This window comes from Lepisosteus platostomus, chromosome 28 (genome assembly GCF_059453375.1).
Source record: "Lepisosteus platostomus isolate fLepPlt1 chromosome 28, fLepPlt1.hap1, whole genome shotgun sequence".
Classification (NCBI taxonomy): domain Eukaryota; kingdom Metazoa; phylum Chordata; class Actinopteri; order Semionotiformes; family Lepisosteidae; genus Lepisosteus; species Lepisosteus platostomus.
In genome coordinates, this window is record NC_142638.1 from 5424686 (window position 1) to 5443563 (window position 18878).

Sequence of the window (18878 nt, forward strand, 5' to 3'; positions counted from 1 at the left end):
GTGAAACTGCAAAACTTTTTTTCTTGAGTGTCAATTGATTAGATGGTCTCTGGTCCTGCTGTCATTCAAGTAAACAGTCTGCTTCATTGATCAGAGAAACTGCAAATTAATGATGGATCATTGATTAACATCCTATAAATTGTTTCACATAGGCACAAGGTCATTTTCTATATATTACTATAGTCTATGCTGTGTATAAACCTCAGATTAATTGAAGCGTTATTGAAAAAATGAGACATGAAATAGTTTCCCAATCCCGGACCAACTTTAAAATCTTGTCCAAGGATTTTGGTCCACCTCAGTCTCCCCATTTAATGTAACTTGCTGGATGCCTCAGAATCGAACTTTGGGTTTTTACTGCAGGCAAAATGTTTAGAGGTGGTTCAGAAGTCACAGAATTGAAGTATATGGATATCACCTGCTGTGATAGTTTTTGGTAGTTGTGGTAGCTGTGGTATCCTGGTCTGGTGAGACCACAATGCCTTTTGGTTTTTGTACCAAGCTGATTAATTGCAAGCAAAATTAGTTTATTTACATGTGCATTTTATTTAATTTTTAGGTCTTATAAAGTTGTGTGTTTGGGTAGCTCTGTGCCAATCCCAAGGTTTGAGAATTCCTCTCATTCAGGCGTCAGTGGAAATGCAGCTAATCCGATTTAGGGAAAATAAGTCACTTCCGGAGTATTAAATACGTTAACAAGTTCCTTAGCGCTGCCTGGGCTTTGTATTGCGGATGAGACGCGATACAAATGTACGACAGGCGTTGTTTCTACGCGTGAGAGCTGATTTTGGCTCCATTGTGTCTGAATACACATTTCGCTCGCCAGACCCCCCTTTTTTTTACCGTGGTGACATGTTAGATGCTACCCCTTTCTAAATAACACAGCGAATTTTAATTCTCCTGCTACCAGCTTTTTTTTATTACTTTTCACCTGAATCTCACCTACTCCAAAAAGAATATACAACAAAAGCTGCGTCAGTAACAACAGAGTATTGCTGCCTAGTGGTTAGGAGGATTAGCACATCCAGCTGGCACAAATAACGTTAAATTAAACATGCATGATAATGACCAAATATACATTGGTCATTGTCATGCGCGTTGTTCATTCAAGTCCTCCGGCGTAAGCCATATTCCACAATGAGAGCTCGTGACCTTATTTATTAAAAAGACCCTGTATCTAAAGCAATTTCGTAATTTAAAACAATCCATCTAGGCAAATGTAAAAACAAACGGCAATTCCCAGAACGCCTTTCGGTGACGCATGCGCAGTTTGGAGCCAAGCCGCCATCAACAAAACTTTATTGTTCACAAACACAACGGCAGGAGAGACAATCGACTGCGGCTATTGCTATGGCGGACCCGGCGGCGCAGGCCTCCGCGCAACCCCGGCTGCAGCAGCAGGCTCAGCCCGGCGGTGCGGGAGCGTCGAACACGAGTTCGGGCTCCGGATCCGGCAACAGCGACCCAGCCCGGCCGGGTCTGAGTCAACAGCAGCGGGCCAGCCAGAAGAAAGCGCAGGTCCGAGCTTTCCCGCGGGCGAAGAAGCTGGAGAAACTCGGGGTCTTCTCCGCCTGCAAGGTAAGTCGGCGGCGGACGATGGGATGAGTGCACTGTGTGTGGGGGGGCAGGGGCGGGAGACCCGGGCCGTGTGCCCGCTGGGCGGGCTGTCCCTCCGGCCCCTGCAAGCGACCTGTAGGTGTGTGTGTGTCGAGGGCCGTGAAGTGATCAATGAATGGGATCGCTCTTCAGCTGATCCAGAGCGGGGCGTTCAGCGTCGCACCTACTGGCCCGCTTCCCAGCACACAGCGTGCAATGCAAACTGGTCCAGATTACGTTTCTGTGGAGTTTTGGCATTAAAACGTCCCTGTCATGCTTAACTACCTTCGTTTATATTTGCCCGGTGTCGTCTTAACCCCGGATAACAAAGTGAAGCAGCGATGATATCCGGCTATAATGTTGTTACTGTGATTCCAGTCCAAATCGTCTTTTTAAATCCCAGGCTCATTGAAATCACCAGAACTCGCTACAGTTCAGAGCAGTTTTTTTGGTCTGAAACTGAACAATTGGCCGGCAGAGAATAATTATACATTTAATTATTAGTATTTTATTAATTGACGTTTTCAAGCTGACAGTAGGCAGAACATTAAATTGCAAATCGCAAATTAGACGCAGTCAACCTACTGAAGTTTGGTTCCGCAGTAACATTAAATCAGTATCGATCAGTACATTTTTTGTGCATTGAGTGCAATGATTTCTATTTTTATAGGACCGCTTGGTCGCGCCGTGGTAATGGAAGATGAACGGAGACCGATTTTCGCGCTGCGGAGAAACGCAGGAGATGTGATCTCGCATCTGACTGTTTGTCTTGTCTTTGAAGGCCAATGACTCCTGTAAATGCAATGGCTGGAAAAACCCTAACCCTCCCACTGCCCAGCGGATGGATCTCCAGCAGCAGGCAGCCTGTCTCAGTGATCCCTGCCGCAGCTGTGGGCACGCTTTAGGTATCGCCTCTCCGCCGCCCTCTCCTTCAGATCCGCTGCATGCTGCCGGCACTGGCCCGACTTTGATACCTTAGTGTTTTCTGAATATGGCATATTGATTCTCTTAACAAGGTATCTTCATATACTCTGCTAGATCTTTGAGTGTTGGTTTCCTGTGTGCATATTAAGGCATTGGCTGTAAGATTAGGACTTTAAATGAAAGAATAAAGAAAATGAGATCACTGGCTGCACTGGTTAACATCTAAGTTGTGTGTAAATTGTTTTTGTTACATATGAATGTCTCAGGGAGGAAATCGCCAACTCGTGAAAAATAGCGTAGTGTTTCGCCCACTAAGGGGTGAAAACCTCGTATGGTAACGCCAGAATCCTGCTCTTCTTCCCTGCTTGGCACAGCGGATCACGTTTCCCACCTGGAGAACGTCTCCGAGGACGAGATCAACCGCCTTCTGGGCATGGTGGTGGACGTGGAGAACCTCTTCATGTCCGTGCACAAGGAGGAGGACACGGACACCAAGCAGGTGTACTTTTACCTCTTCAAGGTACGAGCCCTGCTGCTCTCTCGTCTTCTAGCGCCCCCTGGGGTCCAGGCCTCCAGCCTGGGAGCGGAGCAGGTATTGTAGCCCTGTAGTTGAACCGGCCCGGCCATCTGGACATAGGCCATTTCATTTCACCCCCTTCCGTAGGCCTTGAGCTGCCGGTGACTCAAGGAGACCTCTGAAACGATACAGGTATTCGGAGCTAGGTGGCACAGCCCGCGCAGCAGCCACTTGCCCTGGGGAGGAGCAGTGGCACCGTGGCTAAGGATCTGCCCTTGTGGCTGGAAGGTTGCCGGTCCAAATCCCGGGGCCGGCAGAGGAATCCTACTCCATTGGGCCCCTGAGCAAGGCCCTTAACCCCAGCTGCTCCAGGGGCCTGCGTGGCGCTGGCCCTGCGCTCTGAGCCCAAGCTTCTCTCCCTGTCTGTGTGTCTCATGGAGAGCAAGCTGGGGTCTGCGAAAAGACAAATTCCTAATGCAAGAAATTGCACATGGCCAATTAAGTGATCTGGTCTTATCTTGATTTGGAAATGTGTTCCTTGTGGCCGTGTCTTCCTTTCGGAGATGTCCAGGGCGAGCTGCGAGGCTCTTCTCAATGGCCACTCATGTGCTTGCGTTCTCCCCATGTCTTCCCAGCTGCTCAGGAAATGCATCCTGCAGATGAGCCGGCCAGTGGTCGAGGGCTCTCTGGGCTGCCCTCCCTTCGAGAAGCCCAACATAGAGCAGGTGAGGTCTGTAGCTAGCGCCCGGCGAGCCGAGCGCTTCAGAGATTGCGGTGGTTTGCAACAGTGTTGTTGTATAATGTGCTCCGCATTATACCGTCATCCCTCGCTTTTCGTGGGTTCATACTTCCCGGTTTTGTTTATTCGTGGGTCAAAAAGAAAAAAAGAATTTGGGGAGCTACCGGGCAGGTGACAGCGTTTCCGCAGGCCCGCGTGCCTGGTGTGTTAGTCTGCTTCTGAGCCTTTCGCGTCCGTTAACTGTTCTCTGACACGGACCCTGGGGAGCTGGAAGAGCCGCTGGAGGAGGACGAAGATGAGTTCACTGAGGAGGAGCTTGACGAGCCTCTCAAGAGCGCCGGTGAAGAGGAAGAGCAAGACCGGCAGTGTCCCCCCAAGCCTTTTGCAGCTCTATTCCAGGACCTCGGAAGACTGGAGGACAGAATACTGCACTCTGACCCTTCAGTGGATAGGCGCGTTAATGTTGTTCGGCACCTGGAACAGGTCTTCGAGCCGTACCACGTGAAGTTCAAGGGGTTGAAGGAAAGCAAGAGGCAGCTTCCCATCGCAGTGTTTCTGCAAAGAAAAGAAACTCCAGCCAGGGAAAGTGAGCCGGTCGCAAAATGACCTTAAAAGTGAGTGAAAAACAAAATGCTTTTCATTTTCATTATTTTGTGGATTGACTTAAAGGGATTTAATAACAAAGAAACCTAAAAAAACGCTTAAAAATGCAAATAAAGTCGTTCATTGGGCAGGAAAGTTAGTTATTCATTTGTTACGGAGACTTTCATGCCTTTCCTTTGTCTTTTCCCTCCCTTTCCATATGTCAAAAAATGTGAAAGTCAAGCAATATGCCCTAGAATGTCCTCTTAATTACCCTGGGTTAGAAAAAGAATACTAAAATGTTTTTTTGGGGACCAGGGTTGTTTTGGAGAGGGTGGTCAATTATTTGCGGATTTTCACTTTTCGCGGGAGGTCTTGGAACCTTTCACCCGGGAAAAGTGAGGGATGACTGTATAGTGTAATGCATTATATGCAATATATATGTGTATTATATTATAATGTGCTTTGCATCACGATTGGCATGACTGAAATCTTTAATGTTAATACATCTTGACTGCTGCCTGTGAGCGTGTGGTTCTGATTTTCCATTGTGGGCAAGCTGTATGCTCCTTATTAAATGAATTGGATGGATGCTATGCCCACAGTATAAAATCACGTCGTGTTTGTTTGGCCACTGTGAGTGCTATTTTCATTTAACAAGTGGTAATGATTGCAGATCGAGGCAAGCTTAGGTTTTCCTGCATCTACTTCCTGAGCTGCTTCTAGTCCTTGAACCGTGAACTCTTCGACTTTAAACGTCTTCTTGTATCCTCTCTGTGAACTATGATAAGCTGCTTACCAGCCTCAAAATCAAGGTCTTTCTCAAGATTCAGGCCCTATAAGTCAGAAAAGGTATGTCTGCAAGCACCTCAGTCACTTCCTCTCTCTCTTCTCCCTCTGCATAGTAGGAGAGGCTCTGCTCTATTTCTCGACAGCAGAGGCCTATGCCCACTGGAAGCTGCTTCTTCTTGGTTTTTAATGGAAGGGGAGGGGAATGGGAGCCCCTGTTTTAGGAAATTTTATCTTGGACAAGAGACACCATCTGGTATCCCTCAATTCCTTTCTTACACACCATGCCGTAGTTCTGGGCTTTAATGTCGAAGCTGAAGTCGGCAGATCACGGATGCAAAGCCTGAATGAGGAAGTAAATTAACATATTGTTTGTCCGATATGGCCTGTTTCTTGCAGGATTGTCTTTCCAGGTGGAATGGTATTAGACGCTTTGGTTATTTGGAGCTCACTGTCATTGTGCTTCCTAGGGTGTGCTAAATTTCGTGCAGTACAAGTTCAGCCACCTCCCCCCAAAGGAGAGGCAGACGATGTTTGAGCTGTCGAAGATGTTCCTTCTGTGTCTCAACTACTGGAAGCTGGAGACGCCTTCTCAGTATCGCCAGCGAGCGCAGAACGATGATGGCACAGCCTACAAAGTGGATTATACCAGGTACAGCATGCAGCCATGTTAGCCCTGTAGCATCATCTGAATAACAAGAATAATCCTTACACATGTATAGCGCTTTTCTGAGCTCTCCACTGAAAGCGCTTTAGAAGTTATGGCGACTCTCCTCCACCTCCAATGTGTACCCCCACCTGGAAGATGCACACAGTACACACCAGCTATCAGTGAGGAGGAGAGCAGAGTGATGAAGCCAGTTCAGAGATGGGGATTATTAGGAGGTCATGACTGCACAAGGCCAGAAGGAAATTTGGCCAGAACATCAGGGTAACACCCCAGCTCTTTTCGAGAAATGCTCTGGATTTTTAAATGACCACAGAGAGTCAGGACCTCGGTTTTATGTCTCATCTGAAGGACGGTGCCCTTTTTCAGTATTGATAGATACTTTATTGATCACTGTTCACTGTGTTTGGTTAAGAAGGGGGAGGGTTTCCGGCTGCGGGCGGGGGCGTCGGCGCGGGCCCGGTTCTGAGCGGCGTGCCTGTTCCCACAGGTGGCTGTGCTACTGCCACGTGCCCCAGAGCTGCGACAGCCTGCCGCGCTACGAGACCACGCAGGTGTTCGGGCGCAGCCTGCTCAAGTCCATCTTCACCGTGACGCGCCGCCAGCTGCTGGAGAAGTTCCGGGTGGAGAAGGACAAGCTGCTCCCGGAGAAGCGCACGCTGATCCTCACGCACTTCCCCAAGTGAGGCTCGGCAGCGCGCGGGGGGGGGACGAGAGGGGGCCCACCCGGCCCGTCTGGGTGGGGGTCTCATCCGAATCCAGGGTGTCGGCTTCCACACTCCCGGACCCCTTTCCAGGCGTGATCAGAGGGGCCTGAGCTCCTTCATCCTTGTCCTGATCACAGAGAAACTAGTGTCAAGGTGGTCGGCACTGCTGCCTCGGGGCGCTGGGGTCCCCCGGTTCGCTTCCGGACCTGGGGTGCAGTCTGGGTGGAGTTTGCATGTTCTCCCCGTGTTCGTGTGGGTTTCCTCCCTCAGTCCAAAGGTGTTAGTTGGCTCCTGGGAGTACTGATGCTGGCGCGAGCGCGTGTGTCTGTGTTCGTACCCTGTCTCGCGCCCGCTGCTTGCCAGGATAGGCTCCAGCTCCCCCGCGACCCTGGATTGGATGAAGCGATTAGAAAACGGGGGGGTGGAGAGGTCCCAGCTGTTGTGGACTCTGTACAGCAGGGGTGGACAGTTCCAGTCCTTGATGCTGGAGGTTGGATTCCTGCAGGTTTCAGTTGTACTTGTAATTAGCCACTGATTAACACTTAAACAGGTTATTTGACTTCTTAATTAGTTCATTCCTGGACTGAAAGGCATGCCCTACACATTTTTTACACTACAAGAAATGACCCTTTATACATAAATAATGAGTCAAAAGAGGGACAATCACATATGTTCATGGGCTCCAAAGAATCTCCTATACTGATCGGCTTAATGAATGGATGGACCTTTTTAGTCTGAAATAGAGAAATCTGGGGGGACCTGATTCAAGCATTTAAGAATCTCCAAAAATGATGAGACCTAAAAATAAAATGGAACTGCGTCATTTTATTGGTAAGGCTTCATTATTAAGATGCTGTAAGATGTTTGAACGAAGTCTGCTTGTTTTGCATTGCCTGCTGATTTGTGAGGACACTGTGTGCGTTTCAGGTTTCTGTCCATGCTGGAAGAGGAGATCTATGGTGAGAACTCTCCGATATGGGAGGCTGACTTCACCATGCCCGCCACAGAGGGGTCACAGCTGGGCGGGCAGCAGGGTAACCTTGGAGATTGAGTCCTTTATTGCCATGGCAACAGAGCTGATTGGAGTTTTCCCACGGGCATCCCAGATAAAGAGGACAAAAAAAATACCTATCACACTTACAGAAAGTATTGTCCGGAGTCTGCAGCAGCTGAAGCCTCTTATGCATGAAGCGGACAAACTGCGAGCACATACTGTAGAAAACAAAACTCAAAAAACAACCAGAACACAAACACAATCTGAACAGACAGGCTGAGCACCATCTCGTCCTGGTAGGGCACCATTGTGCCAGGCCCTGGCAACTTGCTGTCACATCTGTCTTTTGCTCCTCCTACCTGTGCTCTGAAATAATCCTGCTAATATCTGCTAATTAAATCATTTTGACTTTTGTGCTGGTTCTGCACTTAGTGAAGGTATAGAGAGATCTGGAAAACCTCCTGAGGACAGAGCTGTTTTCTATGAATTCCTGTCATTCTGCACTCAGGCTAGGAAAGCCCCATGTGAAGGACACAAGGTCTTTTTTTTTCATTACACCTCAAAACCTAATTCCTTCACCCCTTATGAAGCCCAACAGGCCAGGTAAAACTAATGGGTGAGGTGATTGGAGTGGTTCATCCCTCATTCGTTTCCATTTAAGACTAAAAAGGCTGTGTAGGTCATTCCTGTAAGTCCCAGAATGCATCTGGTTGCTCTTCTCTGGCTGACAGCAGTGCAACAACATTCCTTATGAAATGTGACATCCAGATGCAATTTTCTAAATGAGGCTTTACTAGTGCATTGTACAGTTTTAACATACTGTCCCTTGATTTGAAGTTTTCACATCAATCATGCAAGTGAGATCTCAGCTGACACCGTCGTGTGGCGTGTCTGTAGTAGTGATCGGTGTGCGGACACCGTCGTGTGGCGTGTCTGTAGTAGTGATCGGTGTGTGTAATTCATTGTGTGATGTGTCCACAGCAGTGATCAGCCCAGTGGCAGTGCCCAGTGTGACTCCCTTCCCCAAGAGCATCAACAGCAGCACCTCCCTGTGCTCGATGAATTTGGATACAGGAGTGTCAGAACCTCTGCCAGGTGAGATCTGGTTCCTGTCAGCCCGTGTTACATCTGGGTCAGCTCTCACTTCAGAATACAGACCTGTCCGGGGATCAGAACTCTTAAATTATTGGGCTACAAAATATGCTCCTGACTAAAATGACAGGAAACCACACATCCTCACAGACTTAACCAGTGTTAAAACTCATTATCTCACTGCATGTATAGTAAGGGACTCAAACCCAGTTCCTGGAGGGTCTTTCTTTTGATTTTTTTTTAGAAAAACAGCAGTATTAGTCATTCGAAAACATTTTTTGAAATCATAAAAACTTTTTTGGGGGGAATAATAACAACTTATTTTATACAGCTTTTTTTGTTCAACTTTATCAAGGGTGCCAATAATTATTGAGCCCACAGAACATGTATGATGACAAAGAAGAATATATATAATAAAGTAAAATATCCAATTAATTGTCCAAGTTAAGCCATGGGAATAAATAATGTTATATCACTAGTGTGTTGCAGTTCCGGCAATAAAATAAGCTATTTAGCTATTTAGCACCTGTGGGTGTATTAACAGATTCCCACAGGGAGAGAAACTCGTATATGGGATTTTTCTTGCTGCCCAGGAGAGAAGAGGAAGCTCTCGGAGACGCTGACGTTGGAGGACGCCAAGAGGATCCGGGTGATGGGCGACATTCCGATGGAGCTAGTGAACGAGGTCATGATGACCATCACTGACCCGGCCGCCATGCTGGGACCAGAGGTCAGAGCACTGCCCACTGCTGGCCGTGCACTCGGCGATAGGCTGGCCAACCAGATATCAGCAGGTTTTCTACACCCCCGCCTCCTTACTGGGAAATAAATTCGCACCGTCCTCACAAGGACCTGTCATTAGCTATGCGCTTTGTTGAAGTGTGACGGTGCGTATCTCAGTATTGGCTGGCGGTCGAGAAATCCTAGGTCTGTAATTCTATTCATTTCACATGCAGTACGTTATGAGTCCAGAGCTACTCGTGGTTTATAGGTGCGAAGCCATCGGGGAGCACATGCCTTTTACCTGGATGGGACTCCAATCTGCCACAGGGCCTACAGCCAGCAGTGCTGGTTCCCCTTTCTCAGCTGGGTGGATTGCAGTACCTTAATTCCCAACACCCTGTAACTCACAGCTGGCAGCCCACCTAGCAGGTGTGAGCCTGGCCAGTACCTGGATCGGTGACCTTGGAAAAACTAAGATTGTTGCTGGAAGAAGTGTCAGTGGGGCCAGCAGGGGGTGCTCACCCCACGGTCTGTGTGGGTTCCAATGCCCCGGTATCGTGATGGGGACGCTGTACTGTAAAAAGGCGCCGTCCTTTGGATGATACATAAAACCGAGGTCCTGAATCCCTGTGGTCACCCGGGTGTCCTGGCCAAATTTCCCATTGGCCTTTCCCAATTGTGGCCTCCTAATAATAATCCCCATCTCCGAACTGGTTTCAGCTTCATCACCCTGCTCTCCTCCCCACTGAAAGCTGGTGTTGGGGAGCGTACTGGTGCACTCTGGCTGCCGTCGCATCATCCAGGTGGGGCTGCACACTGGTGGTGGTGGAGCAGAGGCCCCATCACTTGTAAAGCACTTTGAGTGGAGTGTCCAGAAAAGCACAATATAAGTGTAAGGATTATTATTACCTCACTCAAGGTGCAACAGCAGTACCTGCAGCAGAGACTCAAACCCATAACCCACCAGTTATGAGTCTAGAGACTTTTTACCTATGTAACATTGCCCCCACCGGACAGTTCTGTCACATTATAAAACAGTCGTTCAGTTTTTTTGACAGTGTGTTGCAAGTGCAAATGTGGCACAACACACATCAGAGCCCAGCTGTGCAGCAAGACTCAGGCATGGTCTTAGTCATCATGGTGGCTCAGAGTATTAGGCAAGTGATGCTAGCAAAATCCCGTTGTTTTTCTTTATATAGCAGTAGTAAGTTGTGTACGTCACGTTGCGTGAAGATTTTTAGGAATGCTTCTCTAAATGTGTGTTAATAGCAGGCTCTAGTATCTCTCTTTAGGGAGTTGGCATTGGGTCTGAAACTTCCAGTATTTATGAAAACATCTGAGAAGGAGACTTCACCCCCCGCCCCCTGTCTTTTGCTGAAATTGGCTGATTTTTGCGAAAGCCGTCTTGTTCCGCACCCTGAATCGGTCTTCCTCTTCCTCCCCGCCGAAGCCGAGCCTGCTGTCGGCCAACGCGGCCCGGGACGAGACGGCGAGGCTGGAGGAGCGCCGAGGGATCATCGAGTTTCACGTCATCGGCAACTCGCTGTCCCAGAAGTCCAACAAGAAGATTCTGATGTGGCTGGTGGGCCTGCAGAACGTCTTCTCGCATCAGCTGCCCCGCATGCCCAAGGAGTACATCACCCGGCTGGTGTTTGACCCGTAAGTCAGCGTCCTGGGATGGGAGCTCCCGGTCCCGGAGGCCAGCACGCCTGCCGGTCTTTATTCCAGCCAGGCTCCGCAGCCGAACCCCTCACACCGGGGTTTGTTCGAGCCACGCAGCTGTTTTCAGCTCTTAACACATGTTGCGGTTTGCCTTTTAATCCCGGCATGTCAGGAGTAACACAGACTTCCAAAATTCGGAATATGAAAAAAAAAGCAAAAAAGCAAGACGTGTAAGGGACGACAATCAGCAGGTGTGTGTGTGTGCCTGCCTTCAGGACCTGAGCTCTGAATTCCTGGAGTCTTTCAGTAATTTTCTTAATTTTGTTTAATTCTGTATGACTTTGTGGAGTTGTTTTTATGTGTATCGCCTGAGCCGGGTGGTTTTCTTCAGTCATTCCTTTGGCTTTGCTGCTCAAAAGCTAGATAGGATCACTTTATTGGTCATATACAATTTCTTGCATTAGGAATTTGTCTTTTTGCACACCTCAGCTCTACATTAAACACACAGGCACACAGACGGGGAGAGAGAAGCTTGGGGTCTGAGCCCAGGGTCAGCCATATATACGGCGCCCCTTGAGCAGCTGGGGTGAAGGGCCTTGCTCGGGGGCCCAACGGAGTAGGATTCCTCTGCCGGCTGCAGGATTTGAACAGCCACAGGTGCAGATCCTTAGCCACAGTGCCATCACTCCGCCCTCCGCGCGTCTGCCCTGGTGTGGGTAAAGAAGTGTGAGATGGTTCCTATTGGCCGCATGGCGCCTAAGCAATGTTGCGTCAAGTTTAAAATGGAAGCTGTTTTTCTCGCGCCGTCCTGGGGTTCACTTGCTTCTCCCCGCAGGAAGCACAAGACCCTGGCGCTGATTAAAGACGGGCGGGTGATCGGCGGCATCTGCTTCCGAATGTTCCCCACGCAGGGCTTCACCGAGATCGTCTTCTGCGCCGTGACGTCCAACGAGCAGGTCAAGGTACGAGAGCACGGCTCGTCACGTTTTACTCAACAAGCTCATCGTGCGCCCCACTGACCTTTCTGATGGCCAGCATACCATTCACAGTGCCTACAGAACGCCATTACACTGCCATTCAAGGTCCTGTATGACCATTGCACAGGTATGTAAGCGTCCATAATGACCATAACCCCAAGCTTAGCACATTTTGACCTCTTCTGTGACAAATCAAACTTTTGTATTTTTAATGCATGATGCTCTAAAAGCATCCATCAGTAGTCTTTATGCAGGAAACCACAGCAGTGTGTTCCTGCCCCATCCAGCTTTGGTTGTAAACTAGATTTCTAGTAATCCAGTGAGATGCAGTTTTAAACGTCCATGAAACCAAAGGCAGCACGCAGCCCTTGGCACGCTCTCCGGTGTCACTCTCGTGGTGACCGGCGCTGATCTCTGTTCCAGGGGTACGGCACGCACCTCATGAACCACCTGAAGGAGTATCACATCAAGCACAACATCCTCTACTTCCTCACGTACGCGGACGAGTACGCTATCGGCTACTTCAAAAAGCAGGTACTGCCCCCAAACTCGGCAGCCTTATCCTGTCCGGGCCCTCAGTTTGATGTTCTGGTAGGTGGGTTAAAGCTTCTGGAGAGCGTTGCAGAAGCTCTTGATCAGTCTGCACTGTGGAGAAGTATTTAGATATTATAGGTAGTTCTTTAATAGCGATTCCACCTGGAAACAAGTTTTGTGATGCCTTTTTGATTCAGTCATTTGAAAAACCAGTGAAAGTCACTCAGTCCTTTTTCCTGTACAGTGACCAGATTTTTTTTGTACCTGCGTGTTATGAATGATGGTTGTGCAGCTGCTGTCATGTCTATAATTCAGACTGTTAGACTGGTGGAGGTATCAGTTGGGCAGCATACTGAGATCATGTGAACTTGATCAGATCCTTGAAGGTTTTCAGCACATTTGACATATGCCCTGAGCATTCTGTGTAAAAATGAAATCGAGCACTCCCATGTGGCTGGAATTATTAGTTGCAGATTTTGACAAAATTTCCTTATTTTAGTAAGAAAAACCTAGAAAAGCTGTTTCATGGTTAAGCAGCAGGTAATTTTCCCCAAATAACGATGTTCGTTTTCTGCCTATCTTTGATGCAGGGTTTCTCCAAAGACATTAAGGTTCCGAAGAGCCGGTACCTGGGCTACATTAAGGACTACGAGGGGGCCACGCTGATGGAGTGCGAACTCAATCCCAGAATTCCATACACAGAACTCTCGCACATCATCAAGAAGCAGAAGGAGGTACAGTTGCAGGCTCCTCACCCCTCGTGTCGCATGTCCTCTCCTATCGTGACTTTCCAGTGACATTAAAGGGCTTGCGCACACCTGTCAGTTTGATGTGACCTTGTCTGGGAGCCTGCAGTATGTTATTCCATGATACGCCAAAGGCAACATAGCTTTAATAGTTTCATTCTTACGCCCGTTATTCCATCTTGGACACTCTTAGTCCTTTTCATAATCCTGTCTATATGTCCGGAGCTGTAGGAAGGAAGTTTTCAGCTCCCTTATCTCACGGAGACGTGCAGTGGAGAGGGCTGCGTTTCAGCTTCACTCTCGTTGCAGATCATAAAGAAGCTGATCGAAAGGAAGCAGAGCCAGATCCGCAAGGTGTACCCGGGACTCACATGCTTCAAGGAAGGAGTGCGGCAGATTCCCGTGGAGAGCATTCCCGGCATCCGTAAGTAACCACCGGCTCATTTCCCCCAGACGGAACCCCCTGCCGCAGGCCGCCGGGACTCTGTGTTAATTGTCGAGGGCTGTTCTTTTGGTTATTTTAATTCTTCTTGCTTCTCAGTCTGTGCATCACGCCTTTCATTTGCCTTGTAGGAGAGACTGGCTGGAAGCCCAGCACCAAGGACAAAAGGTAGGGGACTACTCCTGTGTCGTTCTATAACACGTCACCATCTTGTGCTGCACTGTGAAAGACCGTTGACAGAGCCTTCAGGTTGTAGTGGCAGAGAAGACACAACGCCTGATAACGTCCCAAAGCCCACTTCCTTACTGTGAACGTGTTAGCAGCGTGGTCTCAGCCTGCGTTTTTATTTCTCCCGTTACCCTGTTCAAGAGCTCACAAGTGTAGAACAATGCTGAAAATTCAGCATCAGCTGCTCTTTTCCCCAGTAGGGATGTGTGCTTGTGGAAAAGTGGGGATCTGTATGGATCGTGCCAAAAGGAAATCTGCTGCCATCTTTGGAGTGACTTCGGAAATGCCAAGACTAACAGGAAGCTTTTTCTTGGGGCACTCTTGATTCTTAAAGTCGTACGTTTCTGTTTTAATTCAATATGGAAAACCTTTTTCTATTCATCTACTGTTGCAGCAAAGAGCTCAAAGATCCAGACCTGCTGTATAATATGCTGAAGAATTTGCTGGCACAGATTAAGGTAAGGCTGTGTTAACAGAAGGACCACATGTTGTCCCATATCTCTTCTGTTTCACTTTAAAAACCTTGCATGCTTGTATGTCACTGTCTGTCTTTCTTTCCTCTCTGTTGAGTGGGCACTGTTGACAGTGTTTGTTTAGACAATAGAGGAGGGGGTCCCCTGCTCATGCAGATCTCTTTTTGTGCCTGTAGACTCACCCAGACGCCTGGCCTTTCATGGAACCAGTGAAGAAGACAGAGGCCCCAGATTATTACGAGTTCATTCGCTTTCCAATCGGTAAGTAGAAAGGTCGTTTCTGTTCCTGAGTGGCCGTTTTTAAAAAGAATCTGTGTTTTTTGGAATAGCATGAGATTTTCCAATCATTCTCTCAGCCTGTCTTACTTCACAAGCAAGGTCGATGGGCTAAGTTATTGCTTGATGTCATTCCTGGTTATTTTCTTCAGCAGCCTAAAGTGCGAATTGGGCAGAAATGCCCCACTTCATTTGTAAACTGCCTGACGTTACCACTTTAACTGTTTGCCTGCCAGTTTAAGTTGTATAAATGATCTTTAATCCCGCCTTGTGAAAAGGGGGAAATTTGACCAGGATGCTGGGGTAATGCCCTGAGGTACTGGCCCCGCTTACACTTCTTCCAGCAGAACCTCAGCTTTCCCAGGAGTCTCCCCTCCAGGTATTGGCCAGGCTCACACCTGCTGAGCTCCAGTGGGCTGCCAGCTGTGGGTTGCAGGGTAATATGGTTGCCGGATGGGAGAATCCCTGAACTTGTGTGTCAGATTCAGCGGGTGGATCAGTCCAGGTGTCCCACGGCCTGCGTTTTGCTCTTCCCAGATCTAAAGACTATGACGGAGCGCCTGAAGAACCGGTACTACGTGACCAAGAAGCTGTTCATCGCGGACCTGCAGCGCATCATCTCCAACTGCCGGGACTACAACCCGCCCGACAGCGAGTACTGCAAGTGCGCCAACACGCTGGAGAAGTTCTTCTACTTCAAGCTCAAAGAGGGCGGGCTGATTGACAAATGAGGTACCCGGCGGGCGCGCGGGAAAAGACGAACCCTAAAAATCTTCCGTTTGCAAGCGATTCGGTGAGGAAATGGTGGAAACGCCTGTCAGACATCCGCCGACGGCATGAGACCCCGGCTACTTAAAACCTGGATCTTGTTGTTCAAGAAGAAGACATCTGCCCAGTCCCTCGTGTTTCTGAAGTGAACGCATCCTTAAAGAATTCAATTTTTTTTTTCCAGAGGGGAGTCAGGGAGGGGGGGGGACTTTTTTCATGAAATGGTTTGTCTCAGTGGGCACTTGTGCATCACCTCACGGTGGTCCTGTATGTTTTAATGGCAGCTTTCTTGATGGGGCGTCGCTCGTTCTAGGAAGGGAGATCTCTCTCGTGGAGGGTGGGGGAGGCAGCCAGCCAGCCTGCCTCCTCACCAGGCTTGGGGGGCGCTTGTGCTCGGTTCTTGCCTGCAGCCTGGAAAACCGCAGACCCAGTAATGGGGTCTTGTGCACAGAGACGCCTTGACTTGAAAAGGGAGCCGAGCGTGAGAGGTCTCGATAATGTCTGTGTTGCCCTGGAAGCTTGAATCGGCGGTGACGTTTTTGATACTGCGGTTCATTGTACAGCACCCAGTCGCCGGAGCCCGGGAGGACCGACTGCGTTCCTCTCTCTCCAGCTGGTTTCTGCACACCTGACGATGTGTGCCAGTCTGCACAGTTTCCACACGTCTGTTGCCATTAATGTTGTATTTTGTGGGTTTCGTTCCCTCTGTGCCTCCCCTACCCCACGCTGGTTCTTCAAGACCCAGAAAGACACGGAAAGATGCTTTCAACAATCGACAGATGTCAGAGTCGCTAAACCGAGAACCGGACAGGAGGCCTGGGGGGTATAGGGTGTACAGATTTTATAAGGTGTTTTAACTTTAAAAAATGATACAGTCCTTCCTGTACATACCTGTAGCTTTGCATAAGTTCCTCAATGGGGCAGTTTTTTTAAAAACCAATACTGTTTTGGATGGAATCTGAAAATGTTCCGTCTCGGTTCAATTGCAGCGTGTACGAGACCATTCTGAATTGAAGTACATGCCCCCCTGCTATCTTGTCAGTGTTGTTCACAGCGAGGACCCTCCAGAGAGAAACGAGGTCTTCATCTGCGGTTTAAATGAATTCTGGAAGTAAACTAACCTGCAGCTGATGCAGTTCTGGCCAACCTAGATTTCTCACTGCCAGAAAGGCAATCCAACAGTCTCATCACAAAAAAAAAAAAGGATGAATTGTGTGTGAATGCATCATTTAATAACCTGGGGCTCAGCCTGAGTTACCATTTACAGTTCTAAATATAAATCCGAAAAACCTTCATAGCCATAATGGTGTTCATTTATTAACCACTGTCTATATCCTGGCTGAGCTATCGTTATCAGTTTATTGTTTCCTGGTATATGTTGACTTAATGTTATGAGATATGGGGAGTCAATGGGATTCAAACTTGTGATTTAGTGAAGAACATGGCTGCCATGTTTTCTGCTGTACAAGTAAACATGAGTGAAGTCTTGAAAGCTAAGTGAGGTTTATGCTGAAATCCTTGAACAAGAGGATACGAGCGGTGGACAAGGTGATGTCTAATCATGGGAAAGTGCTGGGAATATTGTTTGGGTTTACTGTGGGGTGGGCTTCCATGCGGGTTTTCCAGGGAATACTGCGAGTGTAGATCTGTTTTTAGGTAGTGTAATGTGGAATGTTAATGCAGCACAAACTCCTTGTGCCTCTGTGTATACTGGAGACCTCACCTGTAATAAGGTGCCTGACCTGCAGGTCATACAGTGCTGCTATCGCTTAGAGATGCCAAACAACGGTACCAACCACTGCCATTTACTGATTGAAAAGCTTCTCTTTCATAATCCCTTGTCTCATGGTCTCATGCTGCATTTGTGCACTTGTCATAGAATTAATCGGCACTGCGTAGAAGTTCAGCGAGATGCACCCGGCCAAGATTCCAGATGCTGCTGACTCGGAGTTAGTAGTGGGTGCAACGTCGCTCAGGTATCGCATTGAACGGTAAAGGGTCCTCATTTTAAAATGAGAGGGAAATGCATGAAGCAGGGGAGAGGAAGGTCAAAACCAGGGCACAGACCATGAGATATGATCGATCAAAATCATACTGTGTGGTGCTCTGGTACTAAGATTTTCTTTTGCGTATTTAGACAACCTGCCTATTTGCAGATCTCCAAGCTGCCGTGCCTGCTCCTGTGGGAGTGCTGGTTTGTGCATCTGAAACACTGTGACAGTCAGTCAAGCCTTTACTCTGCCTGTCAGTCAAGCACCAGAAAAAGAACACTGAGACAAGAGACCAAACTCTACGACTGCGCGGAGAGGCACTGTCAAGGGTGGTCGCAAATACCTTGCTGGTTAAAGGTAAATGATGGATTCATTTCGCACAGGTGGAATCGATCTCCATCCACATGGCGTCATCACAGCGCCCAGCTGATTGACGGGTGGAGCAGAGGCTCCATCAGGCGTGCAACCCAGAGCTCCCACAGCAGTAGTAAACCAGCATTTTTGGCATCTCTGGCGCCCCAACCAGGATGTAGGGTAGCCAATAGGTTGTCATGACACTCATCAGGAAAAGGCAACTTTCTAATCCTGGATGGATCAACCCTGTACTAGTTGGTCGTGAGAGAAAATTAGGTGACTCATTTGCATTCTGCCGAACAGGCTACCAATCTGTTTTTTTTCTGTCCACGATATTATCTCCTGTTTCTTAGCAATGTGTAATTGTACTTGAACAGAGGTGACGTTTGCTGAAAACCTGAATAACCTCACGGTGTCATCCCTTTTTCCCCCTCTATAGCAGATACTGCTTTTCGTTTTCATGGTTTCATCTCTTCTCCCAGTCCCTAAGTTGTTTCACCAGCCTAGTGTAGCTTTCTCAACGGAAAACCAGTAAGGCTTTTCAAAATGTGTTTTTAAGCTGCTTGCAAATTGTGAGCACAGTCTGTAAACTGTTCGTGCTAATAAAATGTTTTGTAAGAACACCAGAGTTTGCTTTTGCTTTGCTTCGTATCTGCGCAAATAACGCAAAATGATGACTTGAAAGAATTGCAAAATGAATGGCAAAATTGAAATTAAAGTTAGAAAAGTTGAGATTTTATTTCCTGTTCCTTTGGATGCGGATGCAGGCACAGGATTTGCTCTTTGTGCAAGTGCAGCTGAATTAAAATAAATCACTGCTGACTTCTAACTGAGCCATCACACCTTGGAAAAGCCCAACAGATGAACAGTTTGAGGTGCACACTGCTGTGAAAAGTAATGCAGAAATTGCAGGTTTGGATTACGAATAATTAAGGTGATGCTATGAAGGGACGTGCTGTTTTATTGTTGCTAAAAATGAATTTTAAAAAGCTATGATTACAGTTATACAACTTAAAGTTAATTTGTGGCTATGGTGATTGTTTTATTTAATACATGGAATTAGATGTGTTAAGTACTTAAAATTGCAGAGTACTTCG

At 47.9% G+C, this 18878-nt stretch overlaps 1 protein-coding gene across 2 annotated transcripts; it reads left to right on the forward strand.

Annotated features, from left to right (window-relative positions):
- Positions 1-1301: 1301 nt before the first annotated feature.
- kat2a (K(lysine) acetyltransferase 2A) lies at positions 1302-18404 on the forward strand. Of its 2 annotated transcripts, none has more exons than XM_088622577.1 (18): positions 1302-1578; positions 2378-2501; positions 2895-3040; positions 3673-3762; positions 5618-5799; positions 6305-6496; positions 7449-7555; positions 8497-8610; positions 9201-9337; positions 10781-10989; positions 11828-11954; positions 12393-12503; positions 13094-13237; positions 13559-13673; positions 13823-13859; positions 14314-14377; positions 14569-14653; positions 15206-18404. In XM_088622577.1, the coding sequence occupies exons 1-18, from the start codon at positions 1351-1353 to the stop codon at positions 15397-15399; spliced, it is 2406 nt and encodes an 801-aa protein (XP_088478703.1). In that variant the 5' UTR covers positions 1302-1350; the 3' UTR covers positions 15400-18404. The 2 variants fall into 2 exon arrangements, with proteins under 2 accessions (XP_088478703.1, XP_088478704.1); XM_088622578.1 differs by having other exon boundaries at positions 8500-8610.
- The last annotated feature ends 474 nt before the right edge of the window (positions 18405-18878 follow it).